Source organism: Pezoporus flaviventris, unplaced genomic scaffold (genome assembly GCF_033815535.1).
Source record: "Pezoporus flaviventris isolate CSIRO_AGI_PZ_B2104156 unplaced genomic scaffold, CSIRO_AGI_Pfla_v1 ptg000025l, whole genome shotgun sequence".
NCBI classification, from domain to species: domain Eukaryota; kingdom Metazoa; phylum Chordata; class Aves; order Psittaciformes; family Psittacidae; genus Pezoporus; species Pezoporus flaviventris.
This window is the reverse complement of record NW_026892573.1, coordinates 13,767,919-13,786,687: the sequence shown is the minus strand read 5'-3', so window position 1 is coordinate 13,786,687 and position 18,769 is coordinate 13,767,919. Positions and strand designations below refer to the sequence as shown.

The 18,769-nt window shown below is 48.4% G+C and overlaps 1 protein-coding gene across 1 annotated transcript; it reads left to right on the top strand.

Annotated features, from left to right (window-relative positions):
- Positions 1–268: 268 nt before the first annotated feature.
- ALOX5AP (arachidonate 5-lipoxygenase activating protein) lies at positions 269–8,132 on the top strand. The gene is made up of 5 exons (XM_061457555.1): positions 269–447; positions 3,944–4,043; positions 5,183–5,253; positions 6,158–6,239; positions 6,877–8,132. The coding sequence occupies exons 1-5, from the start codon at positions 378–380 to the stop codon at positions 7,037–7,039; spliced, it is 486 nt and encodes a 161-aa protein (XP_061313539.1). The 5' UTR covers positions 269–377; the 3' UTR covers positions 7,040–8,132.
- The last annotated feature ends 10,637 nt before the right edge of the window (positions 8,133–18,769 follow it).

The window sequence follows — 18,769 nt, the reverse complement described above, 5'->3', positions numbered from 1 at the left end:
TGTTCAGCCGTATTGGGGGTTGACTACTAAAACTGGGGTACAGCTGTGAAGCCTGAGCCCGCTGAATGCTGGCAGCTGTCATAGTCTTCCAAGGAGTTACTGATTTAGATATATTCCTACATTATATATCCTCTTAGATCACAGACACCTAACCTCTTGCTTCTCTGGGCTTCATCTGTGTATGACAAGCGAGTGAGCCTGTGGCTCTGCTTCTCTGACAGGCACCTGAGTGCGGGGTGAAGTGCTGCCACTCTCCTGTGAAGCCACAGGAAGTGTTAATGATTCAAGTTAAGAAAGACCTTCACTTCCTCCTTCTGTGCTTGTAGGGCTGGGCTGCCAAGGAGACTGCAGCGTCCTCCCTGGCACTCACAGGCAAAATGGACCAGGAAACCCTGGGAAGCGTTGTCCTCCTCGCCATTGTCACCTTGATAAGTGTTGTCCAGAATGGTAAGACAAAAATAAGGATTTGCTTAAGGGTGAAAGGGGACGTGAGAAGAGTTCAGGATGATGTATGCTGACCTGAAATTTGGATAGACAATCTCTGGTTATAACTGTGTGTGCTTACACATGACTTTGGCTTTAGAAATGAAACAATTTTCTAAACATGTAATTTTCCATGCTGTTGTTGCTGTACCTTGGCAGTTGCATGGTCCTAGTCCATGATATTCTGGAGTGAGTTTGTTATACAGATGTCAGCTAGTGAAAGGGCTAACATGCTGGGGTACTCTGTGACAACATACATTTAAATTTGATGAGTGAGGCTTCTTTCCCTGGCTGAAGTCCCTAATGTGGGCAGGCAGAGCTGCCCACCAGTCAGAGCCTTGCCACCATGGTGAGGGGCTGGGGCTCCGGTGGTCTGTGATGGGTCAGACCTTCACACAGAGCTGCACGAAGGGGTCACAATTGCACCATCTCATCCGAAGACTGTTAGGGTTATTTGTGAGCAGGCAACTCTACTGTTTTCCTGCATCTCCAGGTCCTGCAGTCCAACTAATCTCAATTAACTGCAGTCCCAAGAACAATGCATATTTCCTGTAATGGAGAAGTTCTTTTTTTTCAGCTCTTATTCAGACGTCTATAGTCCCTACCATTCTTCAGGACCTTTTAAATAAAACAACAAGTTTCTCTTCTCATTTTAATTTTATCATCATCTCTTGCAAGTCCTTAAGCAATTTAGCACGAAATTCTGCCCAGAATACAGAGAAGGGAGTGTGTTTTACCCCAGGGACGCTGAGATGGCCCAGGTTCAAGGAGAGCCAGCAGTGAGGTGAGGGGTTGATGCATATGCAAGCAATCTTCTGTGAAGGCTTCTTGGTAGGGATGGGAGATTCCCAACCAGTGCAAACTCAACATAGTTCAATCCTAGTAAATGGGCTGTTCTTGGGCTGCTGCAGAGAGGGGAAGTGGTGGGAGCCTCTACATAAGCCTCTGTGCCAGAAAGCAAAACCAAAAAAGTGATGTGGACTGGTTGGGTTTCGACATAGGCACTAAATACCACATGGTTTAACCCAGTGCTGGTTTCTGGTAAATGCACAGTGTGTGACATTGCCTGAATACAGCATGGTGGGATCAGAGCGCATACCATAGTAAGTGCCAAATGCACATTTCTTGCTATTTAACCAAAGGACTTTATATACCGTGTTTTTCCCCTCTCACTCTGAAGCATGGGCATTTGCCTTCCAGCCTGCCACACACTTTCATCTAATGAAATCTGCCTGTGAGATTATTGACCCCACTGCTGCAAGCGGGCAGTGCAACACTTGGCAGAGGACTTAGTGTGCCAAGCACGAGTGGAACAAAGCTCTGAACCATGATTTCAGACCCTGCATCATCTGATTTCCTCTTCCCAGGCTTTCTGTCTAGAAAGACTGGACTGACAGGAAGTCCTGCAACAAATGTAATAACTAAGGTGGCATACATGCTTGTCAAGAGATATCATTTGTACTGAACTCTTGCTGTAGCTTTGGTTCAGCAAAGAGCTTGAGCATCTGCTTGACTGTCTTTAAGTACACGAAGTCAGCACCATGTAAATTCAGGTTTATGTGCTTTTCTGCATCTGGTACAAGATCAGAAAACAGTTTGGGTGAAAGCTAGATGTGGGTTGTGGTGCTGCCCCAGTCTGACGTCCACTTACTGTCATCTTACTCATATTGGGAATCTCCAGATCCTACAGAATGACTTGTGAGGCTGGATGCTGCTGATTCTCACACGCAGCTTTCGGTTTTGTTCTTGCATCAGAGGGATGTTGCAATTCAGAAGCTTTTGGGGTAAATCAGTGGTCATCACTAAGCAGATCGGGCACTCACTAGGTTGAAGCATCAGTGGATGGTTTCTATTGGCATGAACTTGTGAAACAGCCAGGCTTGGACTGAATTCTTGAACATTAACTTCACCGGAGTGGGACTGCAGTGGCTGAGGCTCAGGGCAGCCTGAGCAGCTTTGGAGCTTCACGGCATCATCTCCTGGTGTAGCTGAGCTGAATTAAACTCCTCAGTTCCAGCCCTGCTCTGTTTACCCATGTCATTTCACCTGGGAAATCACCCTCTTGTCTTCAGGTTCAGAGTGAAGAGTAGGAAACATAAGCATGGGGTTGCAAGCTGCTTTACACTGTAGCCTCCTGCTTCCCCAATGCCAGGTTAACAGGAGCCCAACATTGCTGAGATGGGAGCACAGCCCTGCAGCAGGGACCACTCCTGGATGTGATCTGTCAGCTCTGCTCTGGCCCTTTGTAGTGCTTCAGCCCTGTAGGCAGGTTAATAACCCCATGCCAAAGGCTTAGGTCATGAGTGGATGAAGATGCTGAGAGCTCAGTGGCTGTGCCACTGGACAGTGTCTGCTCTGGGTCCTCCAGGGCCAGGTACTCCAGGCACTGTGCTGGTGTCAGTGAGAGGGTCTGCAGCCTGGCTCACATGGGGACACTGGATTAAACCACTGCAAGTTTTCCTGGAGAAAGACTGTGCATACTCAGGGAATCACTCAATCTTGGAAAGCACTCAGTCGCTTTTAGTGAAGGCAATGAACACACAAAATACCTACCTACAGCATCAGTAAGGGGAAAAGTGAGGTAAATCTTCAGATTCCAGGGATGAAATCCTGCAGCATATCAGTGTACACTTCTATTGTTATAATAATCTTTCCTGGCATGTTATGTTTTTATATATATGTATATGCCTAATATTCTAAACCATGAAGTGCTTTGGGTACACTGTGATGGGATGCACAACAATACAAAGCTTGCAGCTGGTAGCCTGCCAGGGCTCTCTCTCTGGTGTATTTAGACACATGATGGATGGTCTCTGGCTTAGTGTCATCAGATAAAACGTGTTAGTCAAGCGCATGATACATTATCTTCAAGTGCTGCAGTTTTGCAGCAGCTAACACCCTGACACAACACTGTTGTTTAAAAGGGAGATACGCACAGAATGGTCACATAGAGATCAGGCATGAGGACCAGGTTCTCAATGGGCTTTTCTGGAAAATGAGCCAGAGCTGCAGGACATCCCTGGGTATTGTTGAAGGAGTAAATTCCCTTGTCTCTTTGATTCATTAGAGAGTGAGAGTTGGGGTTGGCAGCTCTGGCTGGAAAGCTTTTTTCCCATAGGGGCCCAAAGGGCCGAGTCAGGGGCTGTACTGCAGCAGAGGTGCAGGCTGCCAGAAGTGCAGTGCAGGGATGAAGCAGGGCTCAGGGTTAAGACCCTGCTACCAGTCACATACAGACATGTGGGGATGTCTGAGGTCGCGCTGCACTGTACGCTTGCACAGATGGTTTGATTATACCTTGGTGACCGAGTGAGGATGCTGGCCACATCCTGCACCTCCATACACCCATGTCCTCTCCTGCCATTCACCCTGGTTGTTCTTGAGAACAGAGCTGAAGCCAGAAAGACCAGCTTCTGCAATATCTCGAAATAACATCTCAGAATAATCTGTGGTTCTTTAACAGCTTTTTTTGCGAGCAAAGTGGAGCATGAAAGCAAATACTGCAATAGCAAGGCGTTCCAGCGATCAGGATCCTCTGCCTTTGATCGCGTCTACACTGCCAAGTGAGTAGGCAAGCCCTGAGGAGCCAGTGGGGGAAGAGAGTGGTCTGTCTCTCTCTTCATTAGGGTTTAAAACAAACCCTTTTGGAGTCAAAAGGTGAACTCCCAATGCCCTCAAATGAAGGATTCATCTGCATTCCCTTGCTGTGTGCATTGCAGCAGTGTTCAGACCTGTAGTTCTCTAATATGTTTGCTGGTGAACCCATCTCCCTTCTGAATGCTGTGCTGTGTTTATGCTGGACTTTCAGCCCTTTGAGTACAACATCCCTCATTTGGGAACCATCTCACCCAGCAGTAGCTAATGCTGGAATGGTGATGATGCAAATGCAGCCAGTGTCCTGGGGCACTGTGGCTCTAAAGGAAAGAGCTGGCAAGACACCAACTCACTGAGGAGCAGGTTGGTGGCAGAGCTCATACAAACCCCTTGGTCCACAGCAGCTCCCTTGGCATGTGGCTCTTTGCTTTGTACCTCTTGTCTTTGACATCCCTCCAGGGAGAGAAGAGGAAAGATAATTCCAACCCAGAAGAGAAAACATAAACCACTTTTTATTATTTGTGAAGTACTGACGATGTGTTTGAAACTAAATGGGATGTCCAAGTCCTGCCCTTCACAGGTGTCCAGCCTCTGCCCAGGGCAAAGCGCTACCCTCTCAGAAAGCACTCCCAGCCAAAGGAGGCAGCTAGAAATCATTCCTGTTCCCCTGCAAAGACATGTGTTAACTCTATGAGACACTCCTATTTGCAGTGTGATTTTCCTTTTGTTGGTTTCATGCAGCTTTCAATGCCAGTAACATGATTAATGTGACTTAATTACAAGGATTTTCCAGGCCAGTAAAGCACACAGCATCTATTATACACGTGCCTTGATCAAACAGGTTAGAGGAGGAAAGCTTTCCCAGGTGCCAGGCATGTGCGCGGGGTGGTTTGTTTTCCTCACCAGGCAGGACAAAGGCATCCATTATCCAAGTAAGGGAACAGGGAAGCAGAGGTGCGGGTGAGGCGGAGCTGTGTTCAGGCACAAAAGGCGGTAAAAGCCCACCCGCAGTAGTTACTGCAGCCCAAATCCAGTTTGCTGGTGAAACACATTGGATTTGTTTCTGTTTCCCCATGTTCTGATTTCTCTTGTGTAAATCCCTCCCCAGCCAGAACTGCGGACATGCATACCCCACGTTCCTCGCTGTGCTCTGGTGCGCTGGACTTCTCTGCAGCCCAGGTAACACTCATTGTTTTTCCCTTCTACCTTGCCTGGCTTTCAGCAAGGGATGGTGAGTGCTTTGGAGGCGATTCCCGTCCTGCACCCTTCTGGCACAGTTTATGCCAACAGACATGTTCCCAGATGTGATTCAGGACAGTTCGGGCCAGGGGCATTTCCCATATAGGTATTGCAGATAAGATCCCTCTGTTCTGGGTGAACAGTTTAGTACTTGGATGCTGGATGCCACATTATTCACCCTCAGGACTAGAAACGGGCTCGTTTGATTACATTGCCAGAGCTGCAGCCCTTCCCAGTGCTGAGGGCAGCCCAGGAATATTTACCTGCATTTCTATGATCCCCTTCAGTGCAATTTGAGTTTGCCTGAGGTTAAGATGAGTACTTTTCTGTGGTCCGTGGCTATTATTTTTGGAAAAGGGGAGTTCCTGACCAGAAAAAGAGTGTTTTGCCTGCAAGTGTGGGGAAAATTATAACTGAGGAGAAAGCCCTTATTTATGTGAACAACAAATGAATACTGGACCAAAGCATAGTCCTCCACCTGCTCCTAGAGAAGTGCATGTATCAGCTGCCTTTTACTTCTGGTAAAGACAGTGCCTGAGCCAACACCCTCCTTCCTGAACCTGACATGGCCACACTGTGTTTCCAATGGGGATGAGTGTGTGCTGTGCAGTGGGCATAGCTGTGGGCAGGATTGTACCCACACAGTCTGTAGAAAAGCTGGAGCAAGGGGCAGGCAAGTGCTCTGTTTCCCATGCACAGGTCTCCATCCTGGTTTCAACACTCATCCCATAACCCAGGGCTGCAGGTTCCAGCTTCCCGGTCCAGCGCAGGCAGCAGTTGGGAACAGTACGTACAGTGAGACCTGGGCTGGTGTTTGTAACATCTTGTCTTACCCTTTACCCAGCTCCTGCCGCCTTTGCCGGCCTGATGTACCTGTTTGTGAGGCAGAAGTACTTTGTGGGCTACCTGGGGGAGAGGACTCAGAGGTAAGGACTTGCAGAGCCTCTTCATGAAATTGGGGATGTAGCAGCAGTACAGCTGGATGCTGCCACTTCCACAGGCACAGCTGCTGGCTCATGGTGCTGCCTGCAATGGCTGCTTGCATGGGATGGCAAAGAAAAGCCCACATCTTCTGGAAGGAGCTGTGGGAGACATGGGAGGTGCTGTGGCTCTGGGGTGAGGGGAGCTGCAGGAACAGAGCGACTGCTTCAGCGGCTCCTGCTCACACCTCTGTGAACACATGTGTTTGTGTGTTTGTGCCGCTATTTGCACAAAATCATCCTTTCATATCACAAAAGCTCATTACACACATGCAGAAATAAGATTGTCCCACAGGCTGTGTTGGCAGAGAAGACATACAAGTCCCTCTGAATGGCCCCTTTTGTAAGCAGTAGCCTATGCTGAGCACAGGACGCCAGATCCAGACCCAAATGGATGCAGAAAATGGCATTGAAGGCCTTGCAACTGCCTTGAAATAACAGAGAGAGAGGAAATTTGCCCAATTTATCTCAGCCACAAGGTCTTTCAGCAGGTCTCAACAACAGAGTCCAAAGTCTGAGGACTTCTTGTGTGAGGTGACATGCATTAAAGTCAAATGGCTTTTTCCCCGTTCTGTCTCCTCAGCACTCCCGGTCACCTGTTTGGAAAGCGCATCATTTTGTTCCTGTTCCTCATGTCCGTGGCTGGAATACTCAACTACTATCTCATCTTCTTTTTCGGAAGTGACTTTGAAGTGCACATAAAAACCATAACCAGCGCGATCTCTCCATTGTTGCTCATACCCTAGCTCCCCATAGCACTGAGGGGGTCAGCATGCTTAATGTATTGATACCCAGAAGCAGCCATAATTCAACTGTTTAAGAAATGAACCCATAACCCTTTTAGATTGCTGTAAATCTCATGCTTGATGGGCTTTGTAGCTTGATTTAACCTTGCTTTTTCCTTCAGGAAAAGATTTATCGTGAGCACTCAGCATGCCCACAGAATGGTAACATCTTCCAGTTAATTCTTTGGATTTTTTTTCTCTAAACTGCAGTTTTTGAGCTGATTGCATGACTGGAAGGGACATTGTATGCTTGCTTTGTAATTGTGTTGTACTTAGCTTTTGCTTCAAGACCCAGGAGCCCCTCAGTGTTGTTCCTGACCAATGGCTTCTGCAGTTATCCTCATGCACAATCAGAGCCTTCTGCCAGCATCCCACACACCTTGGCCCAGTAAAGGCATGGACCAGCCTCTTCACCTACCCTTCACCTCCCACTTGGTGACCGAGATTCTGCTGCTGCAGGGCAGCAAACTGACCTCTGTCTGGTCTTCCTTGATAAATATACATGTGTGTAATGCTCTTGACACTGATCCCAGCCTTTTTGTTCTTCCAGAGATGTGGAAAGGGGTCTTGAGTAAATGAGAAGCTGGAGTATCGACAGAGGGGTTGGATTTGATTTGCTTGGCTTTGTTTAATAAAACTATAAAAGGAAGAAATCTGTTTGCTCCCATCTTCTATGCCTGGTGCATGATCTGTGTGCTCCACAACCCAGCAGCTGGCTGGTAAGCGGAGTGAGAGCAGCAGCACCAGGCTCATTGCAGCCCTGCATAGACACAAGTTTAACAGCTCCCTCTCTATGAGCAAGTTCAGTGTTCTGCCTCTGTCTCTAACAATGTGTCCCTACAAGTCCATACCGAGGAGCGACTGGATTAGAGAAGAGGACCGAGGCAGGCAAACAGGCCGGTGCAATCTTTCTAAGCATTGCTACCCTATGAGTGCTTAAGCTTTTAAGCCTGTCTGATTGCTGCATGCAGGGTGGATAAAGCTGTATTTTATGACTCCTTTGGGAGGGACAGAGACAGAGACTCCTCGCTCTGCTAGAAGAGGGTTTGCAGAGCTGTTGACACAGAAAGCTGCCTGCCTTTGTGCCACTGCAAGCCTGGCGCCTTTTGTTGCTGCCTGATGGGGCAGAGGCACTTGAGCGCAGCCGCTCTCCTCTGCGCCATTCACACTGCCAAAATAACATACAAGGGCTTTTTCAATCTTCTACAGGGATTTTAGATGTGAAATATTAATAATAAACATATTTATTGCATGATGACTGGTTAATAAATGTTCTCACTGGTTAAAACAGCTAATTTAAAAAATGCACTCTAACCTCCTAACCTTATAGCTGCCGAGACACCTTATTCCCAGGTACAGTGCCTAGGTTCCTTCCCTCCCCTCCTTCTCAAATGACTGTAACACACTCCAAACCCTGCTTCTCATCATGTTTCTCTGACATCCTTTCTCTCCACAGCTCATCAGCAGCCTTCCATCCTTGGTGGTGACCCACGACCCGTCTGCCCCATGGGGTCACCCCACTGTGGGAGGGCAGCACCTCAGGAGGAGAGGGGTAGCCCCTGTGTCCTGGAGTTACAGAGCTCTTCCCCATTGCTGGTATCAGCAATGTCACGCCGACACCGCTGTTAGCTGGTTCAGAGGAGGAGATGGTTCATTCACAGCTCCATAGTCCCTGGTGTCCAGCCAGCCTGGTCTTCCTGAGGTCTGAGACTTGGTTATGGAGACCATCAGTTGTGGATTTGACTGTCCCAACCCTTTGTGCCCACCTTATAGGTCTCCCCAGCTGGATGAGTCTCCCTGGTGACTTTTTGTCCTCTATAGCACGAAGTAGCTCACTTGACTTCTCTCTGATGGGGAGGAAAATCGAAAGAATGTGACTCCCATGGGTTGAGAACAGTCCAGTAACTAAGGGATAACACAAACCACTGCTGCTACCACCAATAATAATAATGATAAGAGAAAATAACAAGGGAAGAGAATATGATACCACTCGCCAAAATGAGTTCGACCCCAGAAAGAGAGCCCATGCCCTTCTGGGTAACTCCCTGGGCATGACGTGCTGTGGTATGGAATACCTCTTGGCTAGCTTGGGTCAGGTGTCCTGTCTCTGCTTCCTCCTGGCTTCCCCTCCTCCCTGGCAGAGCATGAGGCTCACAAAGTCCTTGGTCAGAGTAAACATGACTTAGCAACAACTAAAACCAACGGTATTATCAGCACTGTTCCCAGGCCGAAAGTCAAAACACAATGCTGCACCAGCTACTAAGAAGGAGAAAAAATTGACTGCTACTGCTAAACCCAAGATACAAGAGTATCTCCTACTTACTTCCTCAAAGCCCTTCTAATAACAAAAGAGATGAAAATGTAGGCAAAACCCATTTTCCATCTAGCTATATATGGAAAAGGTAATAGTATCAGACGAACGGGTGGTACACTATGTAAATTCTCTGTGATCATCCCACTGTGCTGGTTTAAGCCCAGCCTGCAACTAAGTACCACTCAGCTACCAGCTCACTCACCTCTACTCCCCAGTGGGATGGGAGGGAGAATTGGAACAATGTAAAAACCTGTGGGCTGAGATAAGAAGAGTTTGATAATAGAAATAAAATAATGATAGAATAATATTTACTTCTATTATATATTATAGTATAGGTATGATTTTTTATTATTATTATTATAGAAAGAAGAAACCACATGTGATGCGCAATACAAGCGCTCACCACTTGCTGACCAATACCCAGCCTGACCTGAGAAATAATCTGCCCCGAGCAATAATCTGCCCCTCGGGGTAACTCCACCCAGTTTCTATACTGGGCATGAAGTGCTGTGGTATGGAGTACCTCTTTGGACAGTTTGGGTCAGGTGTCCTCTGCTTCCTCCCAGCTTCTTGTGCTCCTCCTCACTGGCAGAGCATGAGACTGAAAAGTCCTTGATCAGGATTAAGTGCTACTGAGCAACAGCTAAAACATTGGTGTGTTATCAGCGCTGTTCTCAGACTGAAGCCAAAACACAGCATTGCACCAGATACTAGGAAGAAAATCAACTCTATCCCAGCCAAAACCAGGACATCATGTTACAGGCACGCCCTGTGGTTGCATTTACCTTCCCACCCTTCCTTCAAAAGCCAGGCAGTGTCAGTGGTTTGCGGGCTTTCCCTGCTGTGTTGAACACCTCCAGTTTTCAGTTTTGGCAGTAAACCAACCCTGATCTTGTCAGTAGTTACCATAACTTTGCACACCAGCTACTCAGAAAGCTTCAAACGTAGGCTCCTTGCAGGGGGGTTGGAACTAGATGACCTTTAAAGGTCCTTTCGAACCCAAACCATTCTATGATTCTATGACTTTATAAATCCATATGCAAAAATACACAGCTACTGTGAAAGATGTGCAGGTGAATAGTGGGGTCACATATACATAAACCTACTTGGACCTACTGAGCTGTGATGGATGTGAGGACATAGCTGGTGGAAGAAGTGTCAGTCCTCTCTGACATGTCCTGTTCAAGGCTGGTTTGCAAGCTCCGGGGCCAGCACCCGTGTTTGGTGCAGTGCACAGCACAGCAGCGCCTGGCCTGGCATGGGGGCTGTATGTGAACAGCTATTGCTTTCCCATCCTGCTGATTGCACCAATACTGCTAGTAGTCCTGTTCACTCTGTTGCCCGGCTGTGGGTTTTGCTCATGCATAAAACCCCAGGTACATGCATACACATATTGTCTGTGTGTGTATCGCATAGATACAGTGTGTTTACTTACTATATCTGTGTGTGTGTGTATATGTGTATATATATATATGTACAGTAGGTGCTGAGTCATGAGAATGCTAGAGGCTTTCCAGGGAAGGCAGGGAAGCAGGCTGCTCAGGCACCAGCCCTCTCACAGAGTGCAGGCTGTGTACATCAGAGACTGCAGAGGCTGCTGGAAGCTGGGCTGTCGCAGGATGCTTTTGATCTGCTGACAAAGGCCTGGAGTACATGCAATATTCCTGCCACAGTAACCGCATTTGTTTCCGTACAGCACTACAACCCTCTAGTGGAAAGTCGGTCCTACTGGCACGCCGGTGCCTCTGGCGATGGGATAAATGGTTCCTTTGAGGTTTGAAGCCTGATGGTGATGCAACAGAATCCACATTTCTGAACAGATGCATTGCTGCTCTCAAATGCTGCTTTTTATTATTCTGGCACATAGGAGGCCTAGTCCTGAAGCTGGACCCCTACCCTACCCATCCCAAAGAGAGCAGGCCTGCTTAGTGCGGGTCCGAGCAAGCAGGTAACATCCCAGTGGGATAAGAAAACTATGCGCACCACCCATAAAGGATTCCTGCAGTATTTTCCAGATTCCCAGAACATGCAAAACCAGCCTGTGCAGTATCAGCTTCATCTGAGTCATATTTTTGCTAAGACAAGTTTCCAAATGAGTCTCTGAGTATTGGAAGAGGAGTTCTGCTGGCATGGAGCGAAGACTGGCTCTGGGCAGCTTCTTCAGCTCCCACCTGCTCTGAGATACTTTCTTTAGGAGAGGAGCTGGTTTAACACTCACAGAAACCTTCCAAATGCCCTCTCTGGGTGGGATGTGGCAAATCACCAACCACTGGCCCAACTCAGTGGCTGCTTTTTTTTCCCATGAAGGCAATGTTTGGAAATAGTCCACCCTTAATAAGTGAATAAGTGAAGTGGCAGTACGGAATGAGAAGAGTGTTAAAAATATTCCCTGGGTGATTTTAAATTGGTCTCACGTCCCAGCTGGAATGAGCAGGATGAGCATTCCCATGGAAAAAACCCTTGGTGAGCTGCAGAGCCTCGCAGAGCCCAGCAGCACCCTTGCAGGAGGCATGGTGACTCCAGCAGAGGAAAGTCCCATTGGAGCACCCAAGGGACAAGTACAAGCTTCACAATCCCTTTTGGTAATGAAGATTGATGTCCCTGGCTGTCTGGGAGGGTGCGGGACATCTCAAACTGCGCCTCCTCTCAAGGAGGCTCAGTGCCTGAGGACATTAGGATGCAGAAGCAGGCTCTGCATGCTAACTGACTGCAGCAGAGGAAGAGCTTTTAACAGCACTGTAATGAACCTCAGGAAAACACGTCATGTGGAGACGACCAGCTCAAGCTGCTGCCTGTCCACTGCCCCTCGGTGTACCTGCCCTGGCAGAGGGAGGCTGTGGGAGGAGAGCATCAGCATTGCTCCATCCATCCTGCCTGCCAGAGAGAGCATCTCAGTGCTCCCAAGCAGCGCACAGAGACACGAAACCTGGAAAGAGTGAGATTCCTACCCCAAAGGACAAACAGCCTCCACAGTGAGCTGGTTTTCCCTTTAGAGGAGAAATAAAGAACTTTTCAATTTCAGCTGCAAGGATCTTCACACTGTGAGATGATTTCATCAGACAGATGAGCTCCTGGGGCTTCATGCTGGCTGCCTACTGAGCTTCTTGGGTGCCATTCGCTGGGCTATTCCTGCTCATCCCTAGGGGAAGGGGATCAGGCACCAAAGTGCCAGCTATGATGTCGGGCAGGAGAGCAAATGGAGTGTGATTTTCATCTAAAAAAAATAAAGGTGTGGTGGTGCTGCAGTGGAATTCAGCTCATGGTTACAGAGGCGCCATTTCTGTCACATGGGAACTGGCAGGGATTACTTGGGTGCCATGATCTCTTGCAAGGCCAGGGATGCTTTGAAGGCTTAGAAGGGCTGCTGCCTCCTGCACTGCTATTTGCCACCGCTTGTACAAGCATATGGTTGATTTGTTGTCCCTGTGTTATTGCTCTGACCCAGCAAGAGCCCCTTCAATGCTCTGGGATCAAGCAGAGCAGCGCAATGTCCTCTAGCCAGCCGCTTCACGTGTTTTGTGTTGTGTTTTGTGCTGCAGCAAAGGAATTTCTTTTCAAAGGGCAACACCAGCCTTCCCACTGCTCTCAGTGGACAGGAGGGGATAGTGCACATCCCCACCAGCAGCCATGGCTGCTGCCTGCCCTGTTCTGTGCTCTCCCACCTCCGTGGGAACCATGTACCCTTACTGGTGGACAGATGCTGGTGGGCAGACCTACTTCCTTCTCTCAGACTAAACAGCTTCAGCCATAAATCAAAGCCAGCAGTCATTTATCAGCATTTAAGTTATGGCTTAGTCCTGACCTAGTTAACAATACTGTGGTTTAGAATCATAGAATTACAGAATGGTTTGTGTTTGAAAGACCTTAAGATCACCCAGTTCCAACCCCCTGCCATGGAACACCTTTCACTAGACCAGGTTGCTCCAAGCCCCACCCAACCTGACCTTGAACATTGCCAGGGATGGAGCATTCACAACTGCCTTGAGCAACCTATTCCAGTGCCTCATTACTCTCACAGTAAAGAACTTCTTCCTTATATCTAACCTGAACTTCTCCTGTCGAAGTTTAAACCTATTACCCCTTGTCTTATCACTACAGCCCCTGATGAAGACTAATTTTTCCCCCTTTTATTGACTTCTTTTTAACCTATCTCAGCAACCTGATCCCCACTGCCACAAGTGGGGACCCAACAGAAATACCTGTGGAGCTCACAGGGTTTCCTCTCTGCAGGGTGTAAATGTTGTGCTGATGTCTCAGTCTCATGCACTCACACGTGGGTGAGGTTTCCTTCCCTTAGTTCACACTGAATTGTTGCAGAGCCATGTAGATGCCAACCCCTGCTTCTCTCAGCTCCTACTGTCCGTAGGATTGACGCAGCGTCCCATCAGTGCACAAAACACAACGGTACCTGGGTCCTGCCACGCTTGCAACCTCTGCTGCAGATCTGACAGCACAGACTTTACCCATGGCATCCTAATGATGCTCACAAATGGAAAATAGCAGCAGGAAGCTCTGCCCAGGCATGTCATGGGGACCAAAATCCTTGCCAACCATTGCTTCTCTCACTCACTGTTGGTTTAATGGCTCCTGGGCTGCTGTATTACATAAAAGTACTTTCATTTCCCAAACAGGGGCTGAAGTTTGTATTTAATTTTTTAATTTAATTTGGTTTTGGCTGAGGCAGGAGGATGTAACCCTTCTGACAGGGCTTCACTGTGGGCAGCACAGTTTTGGCTAAACAAAGGTTGCTCATAAAACATCAGTTCCAGCTGTCTGGCAAAAGTCAGCTGAACTTCTGTTCACACACAAGTGACACTGCCTCGGAAACAGCCTTTTATAAAGGGGAGAAAGGGAGAGTGGAAAGGTAGGTAAACAGTGACACCCACTACCCTTTCACAGCCCAGTCTCCCTGATTACTCCCATGAGGTACCAGTGGATCCCCACCCCAGTGGAGCCACCTCTTCGCTCTGGGACTGCACACATCTCCCTGAGCCCAGGGTGTCTCAGATGCTGCAAGCCCTGAGCTCAAGACTTGCCACATTTGCACTGCAGTGGAACCTAACTCCAGTATTACACTACAATATGTTTGCAAGAGGCTGCCCTGGCCTCCAGGCTGTTGAGTGTCCTGCATCACCTCTTGCTCTATGGTGGGGTGCTCCAGCATGGCAGGTCACCCCTTCCTCCCTTCCCTCTGCACCCCCCAGATCCCCTGCAACATATTTTGGTTTCTCCCCATGCTGTGTGGTCTGAGAAGCATATTCAACAACCTGATTTGGAGCAGTGGGACCTCACCAGGGTCACATTCCCAGTATTCATCAGGCACAGGGTGTGTGACCTGCTGGGCATTTGGTCCCGGTGGGATGAAGAGATCCTCATCCATGCGACCATGGGCATTCTGGACCTCCTGGCAGATGCAGGGCATGCAGGACATGCAGGCTAACCTTTCATGCTGCCAAGCAGGGACCTGGCCAGGTCTCCCACTTGGTGCCACCATGTGAATCATGAGTGGCGAGTGAAGGTCGAGACGTGATGTTGCACATGGCAAGGCTGCGGTTTCACACACTGCTGAGCACACTTGACAGCTTGCAGGCACTGGAAGGAGATGGTTCATAATTCCCTGTGCTTTTCCCAGCCCTTGCTTTCCCAATCCTGACCCCAGTGTCTCATCCCCACTTTCGCTTTAGCTGCAGCACCCTGCTCCACCACACCACCTCAAATGGCAGAAGACCACCCATCCCTTCAGGTTACAGCAGTCTGCAGAAAGAGTCTGAGAGGCCACAGCTGCTGCAAGATCAATGCAGGCTGGGGAGCAAAGGGTGCAGCCTCTGCCTGTGGCTGTGAGTTGTGTTCGGCTTGGTGTAGCTCAGGTTGAAAGCAGAAGATGCCTGGGTAGTTATGGTGTTAGATTTGAGATCAGCAGTGTCATCCTGTGCAGGTTCAGCTGCTGCTTTTAAACACAGCCAGAAATCATGGGAGGCTTGGAGATTACTGTCGTGTTTGCCCTGTGCTCTCCCAGGGATCTGCTCTCAGCCACCATCAGAGGCAGGATCGTGTTGACAAGAGTTTTGGCTCAGCATAGCTGATCTGGTGTGTTGATGAATTTCTGCTCCCAGCTACTTTTGCAACACGCACCATGGCTCTCCACCAAGGTGAGGGGAGCAGAGCGGTGATGCATGCTGCGCATCAATTAGGAGACACCTTGCCAAATCTGTTCCTTTGTTAAATGATTCAGCAAATGATTACAGGATGGTACAAGAGGGGTTTATTAGTGCAGCATGAAAAATTCAGCGCTGTAAATGAAAGGAAGATCAGCCGACAGGCCCTCAAGACCATAGCTGGGCAGGGCTTGTTCTCTCCCTCCACCCCCACATGACCATCAGTCACATGCAAACCTCAAGCCTGGATGGCACCAACCTGTGCTGCAGCTTGCAGTGGAGAAGGAGCCTTTTCCTAACATTTCCCAGCGGAGGAGACTTCTCTGCCAGCCCAGGGCATGATGCAGGCCTTGTGCTGGAGCTCTGCACAGCCACACAAATTGGGGTGGTGTGAAGAGTCTCCTTGTGGCTTGGGTGAGCAGACAGGTCCTGGGGCCCGTGGTGATGCTTAGAAGCACCCCTCCAAGTGAACATCCTACTGGCATCCACAGTCTACCTGAGGAAGCTCACACAAGTAAAATGTGCCCTGACCTCCTGTATTGCTGCCACTTGAAAGTAATATGGGTCAAGACCTCTGGGATGTAGCTTTCCAAAGTAGCCCTGAGGGCTGTGGGCTGAGGTTGCCTTCTCCCACATGACTGTCCTCTCATCACTTCATTCTCCAAGCCATGGAAAGATGATCCCACACCAGCAAACACCACCACTCCCACCACTCTATCCTGAGGTCTCCCCACTGCTGCTGAATGTCTCTCCTGGTGCTCAGCACCCTTTTCCTGGACCCAGACCCCTGAGGCATGGTGCTGTCCCTCCGAATCTTCGTTATTAGCGAGAAATCCAGCAATGCAGCCAATGGCAGCAGCTCTGCTCTGAGGCTCGTGTGTTACATGGGAAGCCAAACTGTGTCTGAACTGCCACTTGCAGGACTGGTGCATGCACCGGCCCACACCCCCAGACCCACTGCAGCTTGCAGAAGATGTTCAGCAGGTGGTGGGGCAGCAGCAGGCTAAAGCCCTCATTTATGGAAGAATTGGCATCTTGGGAATGATGTGCTGTATTCATCCAGGAGGTTTTTCATCCAGGTGTGGCAGGTGCAACCCTAGAGGGAGCAATGCAGAAGGCATGGAAGGCAGGGTGCATGCACCCTGCAGTGCTACCCAGAGCACCTGAAGCCTGCACTGCTGCACCCACTGCATGCCACCAACTGCAGGCTCGGGGCAGACCTAGATCAGATGTATGCCTCCAGAAAAGCCAGCATAAATACAGTGCCAGCAGCTGTGGAAGTGTGGCTTAGGGCAACATTTGGCAGTGTCCTCAATGCTTCCCTCCCTCCCTTCTGGGCTGATAAAGCACAGAGGGTGATGCAGCAGTCATTTCTTCAGAGCAGCCTGTGTTGCAGCTTTTCAGTTTTTAGTGGAGGTGTAGCACACCTAGGAAGCCTGCACATCCCAGAAAGCATCTCTGTGTGGACAGTCTCCAAAACCTAGCTCAAACCAGTCTGCAGTGGGCCTTGGCAGGTGTCAGTTGGACAAGGTTTCACCAAAGTTTCATCCTCAACATGGCAGTGTTCTTTACTGTGGCTGTCTGGGGTTTTCTGACCCAGATGGCAAATGCTAATTGGCTTTTTCCTATGCTTTACTACTGTAATATGTTTTACACTAACAAGGAATCTATAGTTCATTACTGGTCCAGTTTCTGAGTCTTTCATTATAAACCACAATAGAAATTTGTGGGAGGTATGCGTAAGATATCCCTGCCATAAAAGTACAATCATGGAATAGCCCTGTGGAAACTATACTAGGGTATGTAACTCATTCTTTGTATTCACTATCTAGGTGGGTAAGGCTAAAATCACGGCATATATCCAAACTTCTTGCACTGGTACTCTTCTTGTTATGCTAGGAGTCCCGATGGATTACTTTACGGAGCTTATTAATTTACCATTGGCAAATATCTAGTGACACTGAGATTTTGGGTACAGGAGCCCTCCAGGATTAGGTGTGCTTGGATGGAAGGTGCAAAGAGCACTGAAACAGAACCAGGGCCAGCTTCAAGGAAAAAAATCCCTGTGTGCAGTGGCAGGGAGGGAAGCAGAGCTGTGTCCCTGAGCTGTGCTCCTGAGGACCTGTCACCATCCTGTGTCTCAAACACTGGAGTCTTCAGGATGGGAAAGGCTAAGCTGACCCTGGCTGACTCACACGCTCCTCTTCTGCCTCAGCACATATTATATCACTTAGGCCAATGCTCTTCCAACAGGTCTCAGGATTTAGTGCAGTTCATATTAGATCAGGCACATCCCCAAGGAACAATTTGAATAGCAGAGGATATGAGTATAGAATTAAACTCAGTCCCTGTTGTCCCTGGCAACCATATAATAGACATTTAATCCAGAAAGGCCCAACTACCTCCATTCCTCCTCCCCTGTGTGGCCAGAGCCTGTAATGTGATATTAAAACCATCACTGAAAGCACATTTCTTGTTGCAAAAAGGCAGAGCTCCCAGAAAATGGAAAGTCTCTGGTGTCTTTGGCCATAATATATTGGTAGGAATAACACAGTTCCTAGCAATAGCATTTCAAAGCCAGACTTGGCATTTCCCCAAACATTTTCTCAGCCATTTTTGAGATTTATAACTAGTAATTGCATAGCTGGATAAATAATTAGACTCTGAGGTTTTGACTTAGCTTTTTTTCTTATAAATAAATCCCTTATTCACAAGCTGTATTAAAACACCTGTCAGCAGTGTAATGTGCATTTCATATCGGTGACTTGCTTATTTCCTGCCTGGGTACATTGATTTTATTTCCATTATCTGTACGCCTTTATTTATGCAATTATCAGGCCTGTCTTTCATCAGAAATACATCTATTCTATGCATATAGGTGTATATCACTATACTGGAGATGATTCACGTGCACAAAGGGTTACAGAGAAGTCAGTCATCACAAGGCAGAAACCCATCACGAAATGATGAAGCTGTCCTAAATTCCATCTGATGGCCCAGAGTGAATGCTGAGATATAGCAGAGCTATGGCACAGCTGTAGCAGACCACGCTGTCCCACTGGAGGAGCACTCTGATGGAAGAGCAGTGACTCCCAACAGCAAACTTGAACCCTGCACAGAAACTGTTGGTTAATGTCTAGAAATACCTTCAGATGGTCCTTCTAGGAAGGGCAAGATTAGGAGAAGAGAGAGCTATTGCAGTGCTGAGCTCTCAAGGGAGCT